This window comes from Topomyia yanbarensis, unplaced genomic scaffold (assembly GCF_030247195.1).
Source record: "Topomyia yanbarensis strain Yona2022 unplaced genomic scaffold, ASM3024719v1 HiC_scaffold_281, whole genome shotgun sequence".
In the NCBI taxonomy this organism is placed as follows: Eukaryota; Metazoa; Arthropoda; class Insecta; order Diptera; family Culicidae; genus Topomyia; species Topomyia yanbarensis.
The window spans coordinates 15,631-36,488 of record NW_026683472.1 but is presented as its reverse complement, the minus strand read 5'-3'; the positions used below and the strand labels follow the sequence as shown (position 1 = coordinate 36,488).

General features: G+C 34.9%; 2 protein-coding genes across 2 annotated transcripts; both read right to left on the bottom strand.

The window, feature by feature from the left end:
- Positions 1 to 6,410: 6,410 nt before the first annotated feature.
- LOC131695096 (uncharacterized) lies at positions 6,411 to 7,631 on the bottom strand. The gene has a single exon (XM_058983622.1). It carries the CDS (start codon positions 7,629 to 7,631, stop codon positions 6,411 to 6,413), a length of 1,221 nt encoding a protein of 406 aa, XP_058839605.1.
- Positions 7,632 to 13,663: 6,032 nt separating this feature from the next.
- Positions 13,664 to 14,884, bottom strand: LOC131695095 (uncharacterized). The gene has a single exon (XM_058983621.1). It carries the CDS (start codon positions 14,882 to 14,884, stop codon positions 13,664 to 13,666), a length of 1,221 nt encoding a protein of 406 aa, XP_058839604.1.
- Positions 14,885 to 20,858: the final 5,974 nt, after the last annotated feature.

The following is a 20,858-nucleotide window of genomic DNA, read 5'->3' as shown; positions in this document are numbered from 1 at the left end:
ATTGAATTATTGAATTATTGAATTATTGAATTATTGAATTATTGAATTATTGAATTATTGAATTATTGAATTATTGAATTATTGAATTATTGAATTATTGAATTATTGAATTATTGAATTATTGAATTATTGAATTATTGAATTATTGAATTATTGAATTATTGAATTATTGAATTATTGAATTATTGAATTATTGAATTATTGAATTATTGAACTATTGAATTATTGAATTATTGAATTATTGAATTATTGAATTATTGAATTATTGAATTATTGAATTATTGAATTATTGAATTATTGAATTATTGAATTATTGAATTATTGAATTATTGAATTATTGAATTATTGAATTATTGAATTATTGAATTATTGAATTATTGAATTATTGAATTATTGAATTATTGAATTATTGAATTATTGAATTATTGAATTATTGAATTATTGAATTATTGAATTATTGAATTATTGAATTATTGAATTATTGAATTATTGAATTATTGAATTATTGAATTATTGAATTATTGAATTATTGAATTATTGAATTATTGAATTATTGAATTATTGAATTATTGAATTATTGAATTATTGAATTATTGAATTATTGAATTATTGAATTATTGAATTATTGAATTATTGAATTATTGAATTATTGAATTATTGAATTATTGAATTATTGAATTATTGAATTATTGAATTATTGAATTATTGAATTATTGAATTATTGAATTATTGAATTATTGAATTATTGAATTATTGAATTATTGAATTATTGAATTATTGAATTATTGAATTATTGAATTATTGAATTATTGAATTATTGAATTATTGAATTATTGAATTATTGAATTATTGAATTATTGAATTATTGAATTATTGAATTACTGAATTATTGCATTATGGAATTATCGAATTATTGAATTATTGAATTATTGATTTCTTGAATTATTGAATTATTGAATTATTGAATTATTGAATTATTGAATTATTGAATTATTGAATTATTGAATTATTGAATTATTGAATTATTGAATTATTGAATTATTGAATTATTGAGTTATTGAATTATTGAATTATTGAATTATTGAATTATTGAATTATTGAATTATTGAATTATTGAATTATTGAATTATTGAATTATTGAATTATTGAATTATTGAATTATTGAATTATTGAATTATTGAATTATTGAATTATTGAATTATTGAATTATTGAATTATTGAATTATTGAATTATTGAATTATTGAATTATTGAATTATTGAATTATTGAATTATTGAATTATTGAATTATTGAATTATTGAATTATTGAATTATTGAATTATTGAATTATTGAATTATTGAATTATTGAATTATTGAATTATTGAATTATTGAATTATTGAATTATTGAATTATTGAATTATTGAATTATTGAATTATTGAATTATTGAATTATTGAATTATTGAATTATTGAATTATTGAATTATTGAATTATTGAATTATTGAATTATTGAATTATTGAATTATTGAATTATTGAATTATTGAATTATTGAATTATTGAATTATTGAATTATTGAATTATTGAATTATTGAATTATTGAATTATTGAATTATTGAATTATTGAATTATTGAATTATTGAATTATTGAATTATTGAATTATTGAATTATTGAATTATTGAATTATTGAATTATTGAATTATTGAATTATTGAATTATTGAATTATTGAATTATTGAATTATTGAATTATTGAATTATTGAATTATTGAATTATTGAATTATTGAATTATTGAATTATTGAATTATTGAATTATTGAATTATTGAATTATTGAATTATTGAATTATTGAATTATTGAATTATTGAATTATTGAATTATTGAATTATTGAATTATTGAATTATTGAATTATTGAATTATTGAATTATTGAATTATTGAATTATTGAATTATTGAATTATTGAATTATTGAATTATTGAATTATTGAATTATTGAATTATTGAATTATTGAATTATTGAATTATTGAATTATTGAATTATTGAATTATTGAATTATTGAATTATTGAATTATTGAATTATTGAATTATTGAATTATTGAATTATTGAATTATTGAATTATTGAATTATTGAATTATTGAATTATTGAATTATTGAATTATTGAATTATTGAATTATTGAATTATTGAATTATTGAATTATTGAATTATTGAATTATTGACTTATTGACTTATTGACTTATTAAAGTATTGAATTATTGAATTATTGAATTATTGAATTATTGAATTATTGAATTATTGAATTATTGAATTATTGAATTATTGAATTATTGAATTATTGAATTATTGAATTATTGAATTATTGAATTATTGAATTATTGAATTATTGAATTATTGAATTATTGAATTATTGAATTATTGAATTATTGAATTATTGAATTATTGAATTATTGAATTATTGAATTATTGAATTATTGAATTATTGAATTATTGAATTACTGAATTATTGCATTATGGAATTATCGAATTATTATTATTATTTTTTTTTTCCTTCGTTTATTTGAAATGGACTTTTTAACCATTGGTCATTCGAGTCCATTTAGTATGCGCTGAATTACATTGCATTTGTTACATGTCATGTTTTCTCCTAACCGCAATTCAAATATCATTGTAAATTTTAATATTCTTGAGAAATTTCAACATCTTTTGGGCCCTATTTTTATCATCTGCTAAAGCTTCACGTAAATTTGATGGTACTTCAGTCTTGTCTCTTTCGTCTTCCAGTCCGGGGCAGTTGACAATTATATGTTTTACGGTCAATCTATCGTTGCACCATGGACATCTTGGTGATTCTTCTCGTTGTAGTAGGTGCCGATGTGTCAATTTGGTATGTCCTATGCGAAGCCTAGTCAATATTACGTCATCCTTTCTGTTTCCTGTTATTGCTTCTGTGTAAGGTAGGACAGAAGATTTTACTTCACGTAAATTGGTGTTTCTAGTAGCTGTCCACGATTCCTGCCACTTCCATAGCATTCGTTTCTTAATAGCCGTCTTAAGATCATCGAATTCAATCATGTCTAATTCATTGCCTTGGATTTCTAATGCGCGTTTAGCTTCTTGGTCAGCTCTCTCATTGCCGGGGATGCCTTGGTGTCCTGGCACCCAACATATTTGTATTGCTGTTCCATTTCTTGTAGCTTCTCTGTAAAGCTTCGCGACTTCATCTCGCCACCTGCTTTTAATTTTAAACTTTTCTATCGCTGTTACCGCACTCAAAGAATCGGTACATATTAGATAGGCCCCCACACTTGGTTGGTTTGCCACCCAAGAAAGAGCCTCTATTATAGCTAAGCATTCGGCAGCATAGATGCTACCCATATCACTGATTCGTTTGCGGATTACCGTTTCGCCACTGATCACACTGAAACCTGAACGCGAGCCGCGCTTCGACCCATCGGTGTATATAGCTTGGTATATTCGGTAACGTGTAGCCTTTCTGCTTGCAAATTGTCGACGTATTTCCTCCGCCGTAGCTCCACTTTGCACGTAGAAGAGAAATGTTTTGTCCACTGGTATTTTTGTTCTTTCCCATGGTGCCGTTTTGGGCTGCGAGAAAGCTAGGAGTATAGGGAGGTCTATTTTCAATTGATGTATGATTTGCTCACCTCTTTGTGAGACCGTGGTGAGTTCGACGACTGATTTTTGGTTCCACAATTCCCCTGAGCTGATTTCGTACTCTGATGATGAGCTGTTTGCTGTGCTGCTTGATGGGCTTCTTGGTGGGCTGGATTTTTGCTGCTCGGTTATGTCTCTATTTGCTGATTTCTGTTTCTGCTTGCAGGCTTTCAATTGGGCTGGTGTGAAAAGCTCCGCATATTATCCTAAGTCCTGAATTGTGGACTGTTGCCAGCATCTTCAAAGTTTGTGAGTTCATTGCCGATAGAACAGGCGCTGCGTAGAGTAGCTTTTCTAAAACGGTTGCTCGATATAGTTTTGTTAGAGTTTTCCTATCACCGCCCCAGTTTGTTTTCGCTACACATCTGATCACATTAATTCTTTGCTGGCATGAGGCTTTTAATTCTTCTGAGTATTCTTTGAATCGTAAGCACTGATCCAAGATTATTCCGAGGCATCTTTGGCTCTTCTTTCGAGGTATGATTTGGTTATTCAGTGTTAGGTTATTGTTTGCAATTGCGATGCGTTTTTTCGGGTTTTTGAACACTACGGTGGCGCTTTTTTCCGCTGAAATAGAAAAACCAGTTTGCTCCTGCCAATCGTGTATACCCTTCAACGCCTTTTCCAAAAGACATTCAACTTCCATTGCAGTATACCCAGATGCTAAAATGACAACGTCGTCTGCGTACAGTAGAATTTTGACGCCCTCTGGGAGGAAATCGGCGATCGTGTTCACTGCAACCAAGAACAGCGTTACGCTGAGCACTGAGCCTTGACACAAGCCTGTTTCCATGGTTTTGTTTCCCGATATCTGCCCATTTGCAATTACTTGAAAAGTCCTTCTTTTGAGCGACTGTTGTAGGTACTTCAACAATCGACCACCAATGCTCCAGTCACTGAGTTTGTTCAGTATGCTTCTCCTCCACGTAGTATCGTAGGCTTTTTGTATGTCTAAAAATACAGCTTGAACATATTTGTTGCTACTCCATGCTTCGCGAATTGCTGTATCCAGTTCTGCAAGGTGGTCGACGGTAGTCCTGCCTTTACGAAAGGCATATTGATGGTCGTGAATCAAATTTCTTGATTCCAGAATGTGGACCAGACGGTTATTAACCATTCGTTCAAATACCTTGTTCAGGCAACTGTTAAGGTATATTGGCCTGTAGCTTCCTGGGTTTGATCTCTCTCCTTTGTTTTTGTAGATAGGCACCACTATTGACTTGGTCCAGCATTCAGGGAAAATTGATTCGACCCATAGACGGTTGTAGGTATCAAGCAGTTTAGCTTTACAGTCGTGTGGAAGCATTGCTATCATGCTGTAATGGACGTTATCATGCCCCGGGGAAGATCCTTTCAGCCCTTCCATGGCTTCTTCCAGTTCGTATGCTGAGAACAGCTGGTCATAACTAGTTTCTATTTGCTCTGGTATCAATAGTGGAGTGCTCTCCGTCTGGCGTTTGTACTGTTGGAAAGAAAGTGGGTACCGATTGTTGCTGGAAACAGATTGAAAATGTTCTGCCAAAGACTCAACGATTTGTTTGTCTTCCGTAGCTAGTACTCCTTCCGTCTTGATACCATTTATTCGGGTGCTGGTGGTTTTCCCTTGAATTTTCCGAAAATTGGTCCACATTTCTTTCAATGGTGTGGTCACTGTGAAGCTGTTAACGAACTCCTTCCATGATGCTTTCTGTGATTTGGTGATTGCTTCTCTGGCGGCCAGTCGTGCTGCTCGAAATTCCTCTGCAAGTTTGCTTCGATTGGAGTGTTTAGCGTTTTTCGATCTCAGTCTTCGAAGGGCTTTCCGACGAGTCTTGACAGCCGCTGCTACTTCATCGTTCCACCAGGGAACTGTTGTTTTCCTAACTACGCCGCTTGAAAGGGGGATGGACGCTTCTGCTGCTTTTATTATTTCCGATGTTATCAGTTCGATCTGTCTTTCCGCATTTTCCACGTGATGGAATTGAACGATGCTTTGATACATGGTCCAATCCGCTTCTTCAATCTTCCATCTGGGCCGGGTGGTCCTACTACGCGTTAGTTCTGGAACTGTGACGATTAGAGGCAAGTGGTCACTCCCGTGGGCATCCTGAGCAACTTCAAAGTCGAATTGTCCGGCAATTTCGGCTGAGCAGAGTGCTACGTCGATACACGATTCTGTTCCGTTCGAGTGCTGTATGTATGTGGAATCACCATTGTTTAATACCGCAAGATCATGCTCCTCCATTATCGCTTCAATCACTTTACCGCGTGCACTGGTGGTGTTTGATCCCCAAAGGGTATGGTGCGCATTAATATCCCCACAGACTAATATTGGTTTGGGTAATTGATCTAAGATCGATGTAATTTCACAATTCTTAAGAGGTTTTCCGGGTGGCAAATATATATTAAGTATGGTTATGTTTAGTGGGGGACCTACCTTGACAGCAATAGCTTCCAGCTCACTGTTGATAGCAATTAGTTTATATTCGATGTCCGCTTTGATGGCCGTGATTACGCCACCTGCTGCTCTCTTTCCGTTTTTTCTAGGTCGGTGTATTGTCTGGAATCCCTTGATGTTGCACTCATTTGGAGATGTGCACATTGTTTCCTGGAGGCAGATGATTAGGGGTTGCCTTTCTGCTATGAGTAGTTGGAGCTCTGGTCTTCCTGTACGTAGTCCTTGGATGTTCCAAGAGATGATGGATGGTTGGTTATCTGACATTCGACGTGTAGATGATTTCGTTGTGTTAGTCATTTTGATTAGCTTTAACATTTTTGGGCTCAAATCTCCATGTCACTTTCTCTCTCGGCTTCCGATGCGCAAGTTGTTGCTTCTGGCGGCTGCTTTTTTTTAGGTCTTCCTGGTTTTCTTTTTGGTCGTACATTGTTGGATTTTTCGTCACTACTGATGTAAATTTCGTTGCTTTTCTTAATTCGTTTTGGTTGTGGGGTGGGTGAATTTGGGTTTTTTATGCCGGTATCGTTGGTCTCGTGAGTTGGTGAGCGTTGCTGTTTACTGGTGCTTGGTCTGATGATAGTGTCTTCTTTTGAAGTTTGAGTTGGATTATTTGTTTGCGTTGGTTTCTGATCTACTATCTGAATTGGGCGGGAGCTCGGTATACCACACGAGCATTTGCAGTTGCAAGTTCGTACGTTGATCCCGACTCTCTCTGCGTAGCTTGCATTTTGTCCTGTCGTCTGATCCACAATTTTCTTAGCTTCCCAGTGTGTCAATCCACGATCAATTTTTACTCGTACGACTTCGTTTTCCTTTATCCAGACGGGACAATTGACACTTATAGTTGAATGGGCTTGTTCACAGTTTGCGCATTTTGAAGGTCGGTCACATTTGTCTGCGTGGTGTTTTTCGCTGCAGTTTGCGCAAATTCTTTCCTGTTTACAGTGTTTACCGAGATGCCCAAATTGAAGACACTGGAAGCATCTTAACGGGCGTGGGTAGTATGGACGTGCTGCTACTTTGCGGAACCCAACTTTCACTTCTGAGGGCATCTTTGCTGATCCGATAGTCAGTATAAATGTTGCGGTTTTGACTAGCTTTCCATCTTGTTTTCTCATGATTCGATCCACTTTCGTGACAGTTTGATCTCGCATCTCTTCCAGAATTTCACCATCTTCCACATAAAAAAGGTCTTGACAAGTTATCACAACTCTGCAGGTATTTAGAGACACGTGTTCGGTAACTTCTACGTTTATTTCGCTGGTCATATTCTTCAGTTGTTTGAGGCTGTTCGCTTGTTTTTCCGTCTTCGTTTGCACTAATATTTGCCCATCTCGGATTCTTTTGACATTGGATACGTCACCGCAGCAGTTTCTGATGACTTTGTCGATCAGGAAAGGTGAGACTTTCTCCAACGATTGTCCTTCATCCGTGCGCCTAATGACGAGAAAGCGTCCATCTTGTCGTTGAGGTATCTGCCCTAACGCAGGGAAACCACTCCCGCCTAGTGCAGGGACTCCGCCACTGCCGCCATGTGGCGGCATGGCTATTCCGCAATTACGTTATTAGGTTATGTATTGTTTGCCTTTCACTTGTGAACGAATACCACTACTTGCCTATTGTTCTTTGTTCTTCGTGACGCACCAACTTCGGTGCGGTTTTTAAATTGCGACTACCACGTTGTATGCACAAAATAAATTTTTAATTTCACCTTCAATTTCACAGAATTCACTATATCCTTCAACGCACTTTTCCGTAGTTTAACGAATTCTAACACGTGTGAGTTTTTCCGCTGGTTTTACGCTTTGGAACGATACGAATAAACCGAATGAACTTGGCAGATAAAAACCGCGTGTGCCTCTCTCCGTATCACGAACTCGACTGAATTATCGAATTATTGAATTATTGAATTATTGATTTCTTGAATTATTGAATTATTGAATTATTGAATTATTGAATTATTGAATTATTGAATTATTGAATTATTGAATTATTGAATTATTGAATTATTGAAGTATTGAAGTATTGAATTATTGAATTATTGAATTATTGAATTATTGAATTATTGAATTATTGAATTATTGAATTATTGAATTATTGAATTATTGAATTATTGAATTATTGAATTATTGAATTATTGAATTATTGAATTATTGAATTATTGAATTATTGAATTATTGAATTATTGAATTATTGAATTATTGAATTATTGAATTATTGAATTATTGAATTATTGAATTATTGAATTATTGAATTATTGAATTATTGAATTATTGAATTATTGAATTATTGAATTATTGAATTATTGAATTATTGAATTATTGAATTATTGAATTATTGAATTATTGAATTATTGAATTATTGAATTATTGAATTATTGAATTATTGAATTATTGAATTATTGAATTATTGAATTATTGAATTATTGAGTTATTGAATTATTGAATTATTGAATTATTGAATTATTGAATTATTGAATTATTGAATTATTGAATTATTGAATTATTGAATTATTGAATTATTGAATTATTGAATTATTGAATTATTGAATTATTGAATTATTGAATTATTGAATTATTGAATTATTGAATTATTGAATTATTGAATTATTGAATTATAGAATTATTGAATTATTGAATTATTGAATTATTGAATTATTGAATTACTGAATTAATGCATTATGGAATTATCGAATTATTGAATTATTGAATTATTGATTTCTTGAATTATTGAATTATTGAATTATTGAATTATTGAATTATTGAATCATTGAATTATTGAATTATTGAATTATTGAATTATTGAATTATTGAATTATTGAATTATTGAATTATTGAATTATTGAATTATTGAATTATTGAATTATTGAATTATTGAATTATTGAATTATTGAATTATTGAATTATTGAATTATTGAATTATTGAATTATTGAATTATTGAATTATTGAATTATTGAATTATTGAATTATTGAATTATTGAATTATTGAATTATTGAATTATTGAATTATTGAATTATTGAATTATTGAATTATTGAATTATTGAATTATTGAATTATTGAATTATTGAATTATTGAATTATTGAATTATTGAATTATTGAATTATTGAATTATTGAATTATTGAATTATTGAATTATTGAATTATTGAATTATTGAATTATTGAATTATTGAATTATTGAATTATTGAATTATTGAATTATTGAATTATTGAATTATTGAATTATTGAATTATTGAATTATTGAATTATTGAATTATTGAATTATTGAATTATTGAATTATTGAATTATTGAATTATTGAATTATTGAATTATTGAATTATTGAATTATTGACTTATTGACTTATTGACTTATTAAAGTATTGAATTATTGAATTATTGAATTATTGAATTATTGAATTATTGAATTATTGAATTATTGAATTATTGAATTATTGAATTATTGAATTATTGAATTATTGAATTATTGAATTATTGAATTATTGAATTATTGAATTATTGAATTATTGAATTATTGAATTATTAAATTATTGAATTATTGAATTATTGAATTATTGAATTATTGAATTATTGAATTATTGAATTACTGAATTATTGCATTATGGAATTATCGAATTATTATTTTTTTTTTTTTTCCTTCGTTTATTTGAAATGGACTTTTTAACCATTGGTCATTCGAGTCCATTTAGTATGCGCTGAATTACATTGCATTTGTTACATGTCATGTTTTCTCCTAACCGCAATTCAAATATCATTGTAAATTTTAATATTCTTGAGAAATTTCAACATCTTTTGGGCCCTATTTTTATCATCTGCTAAAGCTTCACGTAAATTTGATGGTACTTCAGTCTTGTCTCTTTCGTCTTCCAGTCCGGGGCAGTTGACAATTATATGTTTTACGGTCAATCTATCGTTGCACCATGGACATCTTGGTGATTCTTCTCGTTGTAGTAGGTGCCGATGTGTCAATTTGGTATGTCCTATGCGAAGCCTAGTCAATATTACGTCATCCTTTCTGTTTCCTGTTATTGCTTCTGTGTAAGGTAGGACAGAAGATTTTACTTCACGTAAATTGGTGTTTCTAGTAGCTGTCCACGATTCCTGCCACTTCCATAGCATTCGTTTCTTAATAGCCGTCTTAAGATCATCGAATTCAATCATGTCTAATTCATTGCCTTGGATTTCTAATGCGCGTTTAGCTTCTTGGTCAGCTCTCTCATTGCCGGGGATGCCTTGGTGTCCTGGCACCCAACATATTTGTATTGCTGTTCCATTTCTTGTAGCTTCTCTGTAAAGCTTCGCGACTTCATCTCGCCACCTGCTTTTAATTTTAAACTTTTCTATCGCTGTTACCGCACTCAAAGAATCGGTACATATTAGATAGGCCCCCACACTTGGTTGGTTTGCCACCCAAGAAAGAGCCTCTATTATAGCTAAGCATTCGGCAGCATAGATGCTACCCATATCACTGATTCGTTTGCGGATTACCGTTTCGCCACTGATCACACTGAAACCTGAACGCGAGCCGCGCTTCGACCCATCGGTGTATATAGCTTGGTATATTCGGTAACGTGTAGCCTTTCTGCTTGCAAATTGTCGACGTATTTCCTCCGCCGTAGCTCCACTTTGCACGTAGAAGAGAAATGTTTTGTCCACTGGTATTTTTGTTCTTTCCCATGGTGCCGTTTTGGGCTGCGAGAAAGCTAGGAGTATAGGGAGGTCTATTTTCAATTGATGTATGATTTGCTCACCTCTTTGTGAGACCGTGGTGAGTTCGACGACTGATTTTTGGTTCCACAATTCCCCTGAGCTGATTTCGTACTCTGATGATGAGCTGTTTGCTGTGCTGCTTGATGGGCTTCTTGGTGGGCTGGATTTTTGCTGCTCGGTTATGTCTCTATTTGCTGATTTCTTTGCTGCATAGATTGATGTTTTCTGTTCAAATAACTGTTTGATCCCTGGAATACCTGTTTCTGCTTGCAGGCTTTCAATTGGGCTGGTGTGAAAAGCTCCGCATATTATCCTAAGTCCTGAATTGTGGACTGTTGCCAGCATCTTCAAAGTTTGTGAGTTCATTGCCGATAGAACAGGCGCTGCGTAGAGTAGCTTTTCTAAAACGGTTGCTCGATATAGTTTTGTTAGAGTTTTCCTATCACCGCCCCAGTTTGTTTTCGCTACACATCTGATCACATTAATTCTTTGCTGGCATGAGGCTTTTAATTCTTCTGAGTATTCTTTGAATCGTAAGCACTGATCCAAGATTATTCCGAGGCATCTTTGGCTCTTCTTTCGAGGTATGATTTGGTTATTCAGTGTTAGGTTATTGTTTGCAATTGCGATGCGTTTTTTCGGGTTTTTGAACACTACGGTGGCGCTTTTTTCCGCTGAAATAGAAAAACCAGTTTGCTCCTGCCAATCGTGTATACCCTTCAACGCCTTTTCCAAAAGACATTCAACTTCCATTGCAGTATACCCAGATGCTAAAATGACAACGTCGTCTGCGTACAGTAGAATTTTGACGCCCTCTGGGAGGAAATCGGCGATCGTGTTCACTGCAACCAAGAACAGCGTTACGCTGAGCACTGAGCCTTGACACAAGCCTGTTTCCATGGTTTTGTTTCCCGATATCTGCCCATTTGCAATTACTTGAAAAGTCCTTCTTTTGAGCGACTGTTGTAGGTACTTCAACAATCGACCACCAATGCTCCAGTCACTGAGTTTGTTCAGTATGCTTCTCCTCCACGTAGTATCGTAGGCTTTTTGTATGTCTAAAAATACAGCTTGAACATATTTGTTGCTACTCCATGCTTCGCGAATTGCTGTATCCAGTTCTGCAAGGTGGTCGACGGTAGTCCTGCCTTTACGAAAGGCATATTGATGGTCGTGAATCAAATTTCTTGATTCCAGAATGTGGACCAGACGGTTATTAACCATTCGTTCAAATACCTTGTTCAGGCAACTGTTAAGGTATATTGGCCTGTAGCTTCCTGGGTTTGATCTCTCTCCTTTGTTTTTGTAGATAGGCACCACTATTGACTTGGTCCAGCATTCAGGGAAAATTGATTCGACCCATAGACGGTTGTAGGTATCAAGCAGTTTAGCTTTACAGTCGTGTGGAAGCATTGCTATCATGCTGTAATGGACGTTATCATGCCCCGGGGAAGATCCTTTCAGCCCTTCCATGGCTTCTTCCAGTTCGTATGCTGAGAACAGCTGGTCATAACTAGTTTCTATTTGCTCTGGTATCAATAGTGGAGTGCTCTCCGTCTGGCGTTTGTACTGTTGGAAAGAAAGTGGGTACCGATTGTTGCTGGAAACAGATTGAAAATGTTCTGCCAAAGACTCAACGATTTGTTTGTCTTCCGTAGCTAGTACTCCTTCCGTCTTGATACCATTTATTCGGGTGCTGGTGGTTTTCCCTTGAATTTTCCGAAAATTGGTCCACATTTCTTTCAATGGTGTGGTCACTGTGAAGCTGTTAACGAACTCCTTCCATGATGCTTTCTGTGATTTGGTGATTGCTTCTCTGGCGGCCAGTCGTGCTGCTCGAAATTCCTCTGCAAGTTTGCTTCGATTGGAGTGTTTAGCGTTTTTCGATCTCAGTCTTCGAAGGGCTTTCCGACGAGTCTTGACAGCCGCTGCTACTTCATCGTTCCACCAGGGAACTGTTGTTTTCCTAACTACGCCGCTTGAAAGGGGGATGGACGCTTCTGCTGCTTTTATTATTTCCGATGTTATCAGTTCGATCTGTCTTTCCGCATTTTCCACGTGATGGAATTGAACGATGCTTTGATACATGGTCCAATCCGCTTCTTCAATCTTCCATCTGGGCCGGGTGGTCCTACTACGCGTTAGTTCTGGAACTGTGACGATTAGAGGCAAGTGGTCACTCCCGTGGGCATCCTGAGCAACTTCAAAGTCGAATTGTCCGGCAATTTCGGCTGAGCAGAGTGCTACGTCGATACACGATTCTGTTCCGTTCGAGTGCTGTATGTATGTGGAATCACCATTGTTTAATACCGCAAGATCATGCTCCTCCATTATCGCTTCAATCACTTTACCGCGTGCACTGGTGGTGTTTGATCCCCAAAGGGTAAGGTGCGCATTAATATCCCCACAGACTAATATTGGTTTGGGTAATTGATCTAAGATCGATGTAATTTCACAATTCTTAAGAGGTTTTCCGGGTGGCAAATATATATTAAGTATGGTTATGTTTAGTGGGGGACCTACCTTGACAGCAATAGCTTCCAGCTCACTGTTGATAGCAATTAGTTTATATTCGATGTCCGCTTTGATGGCCGTGATTACGCCACCTGCTGCTCTCTTTCCGTTTTTTCTAGGTCGGTGTATTGTCTGGAATCCCTTGATGTTGCACTCATTTGGAGATGTGCACATTGTTTCCTGGAGGCAGATGATTAGGGGTTGCCTTTCTGCTATGAGTAGTTGGAGCTCTGGTCTTCCTGTACGTAGTCCTTGGATGTTCCAAGAGATGATGGATGGTTGGTTATCTGACATTCGACGTGTAGATGATTTCGTTGTGTTAGTCATTTTGATTAGCTTTAACATTTTTGGGCTCAAATCTCCATGTCACTTTCTCTCTCGGCTTCCGATGCGCAAGTTGTTGCTTCTGGCGGCTGCTTTTTTTTAGGTCTTCCTGGTTTTCTTTTTGGTCGTACATTGTTGGATTTTTCGTCACTACTGATGTAAATTTCGTTGCTTTTCTTAATTCGTTTTGGTTGTGGGGTGGGTGAATTTGGGTTTTTTATGCCGGTATCGTTGGTCTCGTGAGTTGGTGAGCGTTGCTGTTTACTGGTGCTTGGTCTGATGATAGTGTCTTCTTTTGAAGTTTGAGTTGGATTATTTGTTTGCGTTGGTTTCTGATCTACTATCTGAATTGGGCGGGAGCTCGGTATACCACACGAGCATTTGCAGTTGCAAGTTCGTACGTTGATCCCGACTCTCTCTGCGTAGCTTGCATTTTGTCCTGTCGTCTGATCCACAATTTTCTTAGCTTCCCAGTGTGTCAATCCACGATCAATTTTTACTCGTATGACTTCGTTTTCCTTTATCCAGACGGGACAATTGACACTTATAGTTGAATGGGCTTGTTCACAGTTTGCGCATTTTGAAGGTCGGTCACATTTGTCTGCGTGGTGTTTTTCGCTGCAGTTTGCGCAAATTCTTTCCTGTTTACAGTGTTTACCGAGATGCCCAAATTGAAGACACTGGAAGCATCTTAACGGGCGTGGGTAGTATGGACGTGCTGCTACTTTGCGGAACCCAACTTTCACTTCTGAGGGCATCTTTGCTGATCCGATAGTCAGTATAAATGTTGCGGTTTTGACTAGCTTTCCATCTTGTTTTCTCATGATTCGATCCACTTTCGTGACAGTTTGATCTCGCATCTCTTCCAGAATTTCACCATCTTCCACATAAAAAAGGTCTTGACAAGTTATCACAACTCTGCAGGTATTTAGAGACACGTGTTCGGTAACTTCTACGTTTATTTCGCTGGTCATATTCTTCAGTTGTTTGAGGCTGTTCGCTTGTTTTTCCGTCTTCGTTTGCACTAATATTTGCCCATCTCGGATTCTTTTGACATTGGATACGTCACCACAGCAGTTTCTGATGACTTTGTCGATCAGGAAAGGTGAGACTTTCTCCAACGATTGTCCTTCATCCGTGCGCCTAATGACGAGAAAGCGTCCATCTTGTCGTTGAGGTATCTGCCCTAACGCAGGGAAACCACTCCCGCCTAGTGCAGGGACTCCGCCACTGCCGCCATGTGGCGGCATGGCTATTCCGCAATTACGTTATTAGGTTATGTATTGTTTGCCTTTCACTTGTGAACGAATACCACTACTTGCCTATTGTTCTTTGTTCTTCGTGACGCACCAACTTCGGTGCGGTTTTTAAATTGCGACTACCACGTTGTATGCACAAAATAAATTTTTAATTTCACCTTCAATTTCACAGAATTCACTATATCCTTCAACGCACTTTTCCGTAGTTTAACGAATTCTAACACGTGTGAGTTTTTCCGCTGGTTTTACGCTTTGGAACGATACGAATAAACCGAATGAACTTGGCAGATAAAAACCGCGTGTGCCTCTCTCCGTATCACGAACTCGACTGAATTATCGAATTATTGAATTATTGAATTATTGATTTCTTGAATTATTGAATTATTGAATTATTGAATTATTGAATTATTGAATTATTGAATTATTGAATTATTGAATTATTGAATTATTGAATTATTGAAGTATTGAATTATTGAATTATTGAATTATTGAATTATTGAATTATTGAATTATTGAATTATTGAATTATTGAATTATTGAATTATTGAATTATTGAATTATTGAATTATTGAATTATTGAATTATTGAATTATTGAATTATTGAATTATTGAATTATTGAATTATTGAATTATTGAATTATTGAATTATTGAATTATTGAATTATTGAATTATTGAATTATTGAATTATTGAATTATTGAATTATTGAATTATTGAATTATTGAATTATTGAATTATTGAATTATTGAATTATTGAATTATTGAATTATTGAATTATTGAATTATTGAATTATTGAATTATTGAATTATTGAATTATTGAATTATTGAATTATTGAATTATTGAATTATTGAATTATTGAATTATTGAATTATTGAATTATTGAATTATTGAGTTATTGAATTATTGAATTATTGAATTATTGAATTATTGAATTATTGAATTATTGAATTATTGAATTATTGAATTATTGAATTATTGAATTATTGAATTATTGAATTATTGAATTATTGAATTATTGAATTATAGAATTATTGAATTATTGAATTATTGAATTATTGAATTATTGAATTATTGAATTACTGAATTAATGCATTATGGAATTATCGAATTATTGAATTATTGAATTATTGATTTCTTGAATTATTGAATTATTGAATTATTGAATCATTGAATTATTGAATTATTGAATTATTGAATTATTGAATTATTGAATTATTGAATTATTGAATTATTGAATTATTGAATTATTGAATTATTGAATTATTGAATTATTGAATTATTGAATTATTGAATTATTGAATTATTGAATTATTGAATTATTGAATTATTGAATTATTGAATTATTGAATTATTGAATTATTGAATTATTGAATTATTGAATTATTGAATTATTGAATTATTGAATTATTGAATTATTGAATTATTGAATTATTGAATTATTGAATTATTGAATTATTGAATTATTGAATTATTGAATTATTGAATTATTGAATTATTGAATTATTGAATTATTGAATTATTGAATTATTGAATTATTGAATTATTGAATTATTGAATTATTGAATTATTGAATTATTGAATTATTGAATTATTGAATTATTGAATTATTGAATTATTGAATTATTGAATTATTGAATTATTGAATTATTGACTTATTGACTTATTGACTTATTAAAGTATTGAATTATTGAATTATTGAATTATTGAATTATTGAATTATTGAATTATTGAATTATTGAATTATTGAATTATTGAATTATTGAATTATTGAATTATTGAATTATTGAATTATTGAATTATTGAATTATTGAATTATTGAATTATTGAATTATTGAATTATTGAATTATTGAATTATTGAATTATTGAATTATTGAATTATTAAATTATTGAATTATTGAATTATTGAATTATTGAATTATTGAATTATTGAATTATTGAATTATTGAATTATTGAATTATTGAATTATTGAATTACTGAATTATTGCATTATGGAATTATCGAATTATTATTTTTTTTTTTTCCTTCGTTTATTTGAAATGGACTTTTTAACCATTGGTCATTCGAGTCCATTTAGTATGCGCTGAATTACATTGCATTTGTTACATGTCATGTTTTCTCCTAACCGCAATTCAAATATCATTGTAAATTTTAATATTCTTGAGAAATTTCAACATCTTTTGGGCCCTATTTTTATCATCTGCTAAAGCTTCACGTAAATTTGATGGTACTTCAGTCTTGTCTCTTTCGTCTTCCAGTCCGGGGCAGTTGACAATTATATGTTTTACGGTCAATCTATCGTTGCACCATGGACATCTTGGTGATTCTTCTCGTTGTAGTAGGTGCCGATGTGTCAATTTGGTATGTCCTATGCGAAGCCTAGTCAATATTACGTCATCCTTTCTGTTTCCTGTTATTGCTTCTGTGTAAGGTAGGACAGAAGATTTTACTTCACGTAAATTGGTGTTTCTAGTAGCTGTCCACGATTCCTGCCACTTCCATAGCATTCGTTTCTTAATAGCCGTCTTAAGATCATCGAATTCAATCATGTCTAATTCATTGCCTTGGATTTCTAATGCGCGTTTAGCTTCTTGGTCAGCTCTCTCATTGCCGGGGATGCCTTGGTGTCCTGGCACCCAACATATTTGTATTGCTGTTCCATTTCTTGTAGCTTCTCTGTAAAGCTTCGCGACTTCATCTCGCCACCTGCTTTTAATTTTAAACTTTTCTATCGCTGTTACCGCACTCAAAGAATCGGTACATATTAGATAGGCCCCCACACTTGGTTGGTTTGCCACCCAAGAAAGAGCCTCTATTATAGCTAAGCATTCGGCAGCATAGATGCTACCCATATCACTGATTCGTTTGCGGATTACCGTTTCGCCACTGATCACACTGAAACCTGAACGCGAGCCGCGCTTCGACCCATCGGTGTATATAGCTTGGTATATTCGGTAACGTGTAGCCTTTCTGCTTGCAAATTGTCGACGTATTTCCTCCGCCGTAGCTCCACTTTGCACGTAGAAGAGAAATGTTTTGTCCACTGGTATTTTTGTTCTTTCCCATGGTGCCGTTTTGGGCTGCGAGAAAGCTAGGAGTATAGGGAGGTCTATTTTCAATTGATGTATGATTTGCTCACCTCTTTGTGAGACCGTGGTGAGTTCGACGACTGATTTTTGGTTCCACAATTCCCCTGAGCTGATTTCGTACTCTGATGATGAGCTGTTTGCTGTGCTGCTTGATGGGCTTCTTGGTGGGCTGGATTTTTGCTGCTCGGTTATGTCTCTATTTGCTGATTTCTTTGCTGCATAGATTGATGTTTTCTGTTCAAATAACTGTTTGATCCCTGGAATACCTGTTTCTGCTTGCAGGCTTTCAATTGGGCTGGTGTGAAAAGCTCCGCATATTATCCTAAGTCCTGAATTGTGGACTGTTGCCAGCATCTTCAAAGTTTGTGAGTTCATTGCCGATAGAACAGGCGCTGCGTAGAGTAGCTTTTCTAAAACGGTTGCTCGATATAGTTTTGTTAGAGTTTTCCTATCACCGCCCCAGTTTGTTTTCGCTACACATCTGATCACATTAATTCTTTGCTGGCATGAGGCTTTTAATTCTTCTGAGTATTCTTTGAATCGTAAGCACTGATCCAAGATTATTCCGAGGCATCTTTGGCTCTTCTTTCGAGGTATGATTTGGTTATTCAGTGTTAGGTTATTGTTTGCAATTGCGATGCGTTTTTTCGGGTTTTTGAACACTACGGTGGCGCTTTTTTCCGCTGAAATAGAAAAACCAGTTTGCTCCTGCCAATCGTGTATACCCTTCAACGCCTTTTCCAAAAGACATTCAACTTCCATTGCAGTATACCCAGATGCTAAAATGACAACGTCGTCTGCGTACAGTAGAATTTTGACGCCCTCTGGGAGGAAATCGGCGATCGTGTTCACTGCAACCAAGAACAGCGTTACGCTGAGCACTGAGCCTTGACACAAGCCTGTTTCCATGGTTTTGTTTCCCGATATCTGCCCATTTGCAATTACTTGAAAAGTCCTTCTTTTGAGCGACTGTTGTAGGTACTTCAACAATCGACCACCAATGCTCCAGTCACTGAGTTTGTTCAGTATGCTTCTCCTCCACGTAGTATCGTAGGCTTTTTGTATGTCTAAAAATACAGCTTGAACATATTTGTTGCTACTCCATGCTTCGCGAATTGCTGTATCCAGTTCTGCAAGGTGGTCGACGGTAGTCCTGCCTTTACGAAAGGCATATTGATGGTCGTGAATCAAATTTCTTGATTCCAGAATGTGGACCAGACGGTTATTAACCATTCGTTCAAATACCTTGTTCAGGCAACTGTTAAGGTATATTGGCCTGTAGCTTCCTGGGTTTGATCTCTCTCCTTTGTTTTTGTAGATAGGCACCACTATTGACTTGGTCCAGCATTCAGGGAAAATTGATTCGACCCATAGACGGTTGTAGGTATCAAGCAGTTTAGCTTTACAGTCGTGTGGAAGCATTGCTATCATGCTGTAATGGACGTTATCATGCCCCGGGGAAGATCCTTTCAGCCCTTCCATGGCTTCTTCCAGTTCGTATGCTGAGAACAGCTGGTCATAACTAGTTTCTATTTGCTCTGGTATCAATAGTGGAGTGCTCTCCGTCTGGCGTTTGTACTGTTGGAAAGAAAGTGGGTACCGATTGTTGCTGGAAACAGATTGAAAATGTTCTGCCAAAGACTCAACGATTTGTTTGTCTTCCGTAGCTAGTACTCCTTCCGTCTTGATACCATTTATTCGGGTGCTGGTGGTTTTCCCTTGAATTTTCCGAAAATTGGTCCACATTTCTTTCAATGGTGTGGTCACTGTGAAGCTGTTAACGAACTCCTTCCATGATGCTTTCTGTGATTTGGTGATTGCTTCTCTGGCGGCCAGTCATGCTGCTCGAAATTCCTCTGCAAGTTTGCTTCGATTGGAGTGTTTAGCGTTTTTCGATCTCAGTCTTCGAAGGGCTTTCCGACGAGTCTTGACAGCCGCTGCTACTTCATCGTTCCACCAGGGAACTGTTGTTTTCCTAACTACGCCGCTTGAAAGGGGGATGGACGCTTCTGCTGCTTTTATTATTTCCGATGTTATCAGTTCGATCTGTCTTTCCGCATTTTCCACGTGATGGAATTGAACGATGCTTTGATACATGGTCCAATCCGCTTCTTCAATCTTCCATCTGGGCCGGGTGGTCCTACTACGCGTTAGTTCTGGAACTGTGACGATTAGAGGCAAGTGGTCACTCCCGTGGGCATCCTGAGCAACTTCAAAGTCGAATTGTCCGGCAATTTCGGCTGAGCAGAGTGCTACGTCGATACACGATTCTGTTCCGTTCGAGTGCTGTATGTATGTGGAATCACCATTGTTTAATACCGCAAGATCATGCTCCTCCATTATCGCTTCAATCACTTTACCGCGTGCACTGGTGGTGTTTGATCCCCAAAGGGTATGGTGCGCATTAATATCCCCACAGACTAATATTGGTTTGGGTAATTGATCTAAGATCGATGTAATTTCACAATTCTTAAGAGGTTTTCCGGGTGGCAAATATATATTAAGTATGGTTATGTTTAGTGGGGGACCTACCTTGACAGCAATAGCTTCCAGCTCACTGTTGATAGCAATTAGTTTATATTCGATGTCCGCTTTGATGGCCGTGATTACGCCACCTGCTGCTCTCTTTCCGTTTTTTCTAGGTCGGTGTATTGTCTGGAATCCCTTGATGTTGCACTCATTTGGAGATGTGCACATTGTTTCCTGGAGGCAGATGATTAGGGGTTGCCTTTCTGCTATGAGTAGTTGGAGCTCTGGTCTTCCTGTACGTAGTCCTTGGATGTTCCAAGAGATGATGGATGGTTGGTTATCTGACATTCGACGTGTAGATGATTTCGTTGTGTTAGTCATTTTGATTAGCTTTAACATTTTTGGGC

Coding starts and splice junctions, on each gene's coding strand:
- LOC131695096 (XM_058983622.1), bottom strand. CDS start 7,631: ATGCCGCCACATGGCGGCAGTGGCGGAGTCCCTGCACTAGGCGGGAGT.
- LOC131695095 (XM_058983621.1), bottom strand. CDS start 14,884: ATGCCGCCACATGGCGGCAGTGGCGGAGTCCCTGCACTAGGCGGGAGT.